Source organism: Microtus oregoni, unplaced genomic scaffold (assembly GCF_018167655.1).
Source record: "Microtus oregoni isolate MIOR12 unplaced genomic scaffold, Mior012 000050F_ref0000143, whole genome shotgun sequence".
NCBI lineage: Eukaryota > Metazoa > Chordata > Mammalia > Rodentia > Cricetidae > Microtus > Microtus oregoni.
Window position 1 is genome coordinate 16300786 of NW_024543256.1, and position 2397 is coordinate 16303182.

The 2397-nt window shown below is 47.3% G+C and overlaps 1 protein-coding gene across 1 annotated transcript; it reads left to right on the top strand.

The window, feature by feature from the left end:
* The first annotated feature begins 202 nt into the window (after positions 1–202).
* On the top strand, positions 203–1855 carry LOC121437274 (E3 ubiquitin-protein ligase RLIM-like). Its single transcript, XM_041637137.1, has one exon. The coding sequence runs from the start codon at positions 203–205 to the stop codon at positions 1853–1855; it is 1653 nt and encodes a 550-aa protein (XP_041493071.1).
* The last annotated feature ends 542 nt before the right edge of the window (positions 1856–2397 follow it).

Consider the following 2397-nt stretch of genomic DNA (forward strand, 5'->3'; position numbering starts at 1 on the left):
GGGTCTCTTCCAGTCATTCTGAGGCGGGCTAGAGAGCAGGAGGCAGACACTAGGCGGCCTCGCAGGCAGCTGAGGTGGCAGAGCCCAGCCAGTCCCCTCCTGCACGGACCCCCGAAGCCTAGCGAAGAAAACTGAAGGTCCAGTTGATTGGATTTCAGTACTATGTCATGACAGACAGATAATCGTCCACTTGTTCATCAAGATGGAAAACTCAGATTCTAGTGATCAAGGAAATGACCAATCTGCCGCACAGCGCAGGCGGCTAATGGATCACTTGGATTGGGAAGAAGCTTTCCATCGATTTGTAAATAATCTGAGTGGGGAAGACTATCGACTTCTGAGAGACAACAATTTGCTAGGCACCCCAGGTCAAAGTACTGGGGAGGAGCTGTTCAGAAGACTACAGCAAATTAAAGAGGGGCCGCCTCTGCCGCCGCCGCAGAGCTCAGAAGAAAATGGAGACTCTTCAGATGACGAGTCCAATGTTGACTCCGTAATAGATTGGCTTAGCTCTGTCAGACAGACTGGCAATACAACAAGAAGTGGTCAGAGAGAAAAGCAGTCCGGGAGGGCAGTGAGCCACACTAATCCAAACAGTGGTGATTTCAGATTCAGTTTAGAGACAAATGTTAACCGAAATAATGGAAGCCAAACCTCAGAGAATGAAAATGAACCATCTGCTACACATCTTAGTGTAGAAAACATGGATTGCAGCCTCCAAAGGCAAGTGGAAAATTCAGCATCTGAGACATCATCTGCCAGAACACCTAGGTCAGAACACAGTTCTGTTGAAGCATTAACAGATGTGCCATCCACCAGAGGTCGGAGGAGGGCAAGAAGCCCCAAACCAGAACACCAGCGAAGAACCAGAGCCAGAGCTGAAAGAAGTAGGTCTTCTCTGCACCCAACAAATGAAATTCCACGAAGATCTCATCATAGCATCTCATCTCTGACTTTTGAGCAGCCTTTGGTAAATGAGATCGAGGGAAGTTCTAGAGCCCCTCACTATGGGACTGTGAGACACCAGATAACTGGACCTGACTTGCTAGGTAGTGGTCGTTTTGTGGCGGTTGGGTCAAGGAATTCTGCCGCTCAAGGGACAAGCTCTTCAGACACAGATTCCAATGGTGAAGCAGCAGGATCTGGTCAAAGACCTCCAACCAGAGCCCTTCAAGTCAGAAGAGTTCTGCTGGCAGAAGACCGGCAGAGGGATGGCATAGCTAGCAGAACTCGGTCAAGGTCTCAGATCCCAAACAACACGGTCACTTATGAAAGTGAACCTGGAAGTTTTATAGGCACCTTTACACTTTCTGAACGTGCAGCTGGGAGAACCTCTGTGAGTACTCCCAGGTTTTCCACTCTTACAATCTTCAATAGTGGATCAAGGGAAACTACATCTCTTCCGATTCAAACCAGGTTAAGGCAGAGAACAACAGCTTTTGGTGAGCTTCCATGGAGTGGAAGAGGGAGCTCTGGTGGTAACAACTCTGCTTCCATCCCCAGCTACAACCCTGGCTTCAGTTCCATTGATCAATATTCAGAAAGTATCTCACAGATATTTGAAGGAGGTATTGAAGCAACCCGACTTTACCCCTTTAATGACAACCACCTAACTAGAGGACCCACCAATGTCCAGATTAATAACTTGGCAACGAGAAGTTTTGGTGAAAACGATGCATTGAAGACATGTACTGTTTGCATTACTGAATATACAGAAGGCGACAAACTTCGTGCGCTACCTTGCTCCCATGAGTACCACGTCCACTGCATCGACCGCTGGTTATGGGAGAATAACAGCTGTCCCATTTGTCACAGGGTCGTCTTTTCTTCCTGGAACAGACATAGGGCTGTTTAATGAGAACAGAACTCTCGAAACTGTGTTGCTGGAATAGTGACTGCCAAATGGAAATTGCTTCCTTTATCTCCATGTTTTTGCGTGGAGCTTTAATATAAAGTCACAACCTGCATCGAGTTATTGCTTTCTGAGGGAATCGTGTCTTTTCTCTAGTTTCTCTTTCAGAATAGAAAGAATATTTCAGACGCAACGTGCATGTGGACAATTTTTTTTTATTTTATTGAGAAAAAGAAAAAAATTTTCAGCCTCTTCCCAGCCTCCCATTTCCCTCTTCCTCCTCCTGCCCTTCTTCCCCTCCCCCCACTCCTCTCCACCTCCCTCTCCAGTCCAAAGAGCAGTCAGGGTTCCCTGCCCTGTTTAAAGTCCAAGGTCCTCCCCCCTCCGTCCATGTCTAGGAAGATGAACATCCAAACTGGCTAGGCTCCCACAAAGCCAGAACATGAAGTAGGATCAAAACCTCGTGCCATTGTCCTTGGCTTCTCATCAGCCCTCATTGCTCACCATGTTCAGAGTCTGGTTTTATCCCATGCTTTTTCAGTCAT

Excerpts from the sequence above, each read along its gene's own strand:
- LOC121437274 (XM_041637137.1), top strand. The coding sequence starts at position 203 with ATGGAAAACTCAGATTCTAGTGATCAAGGAAATGACCAATCTGCCGCA.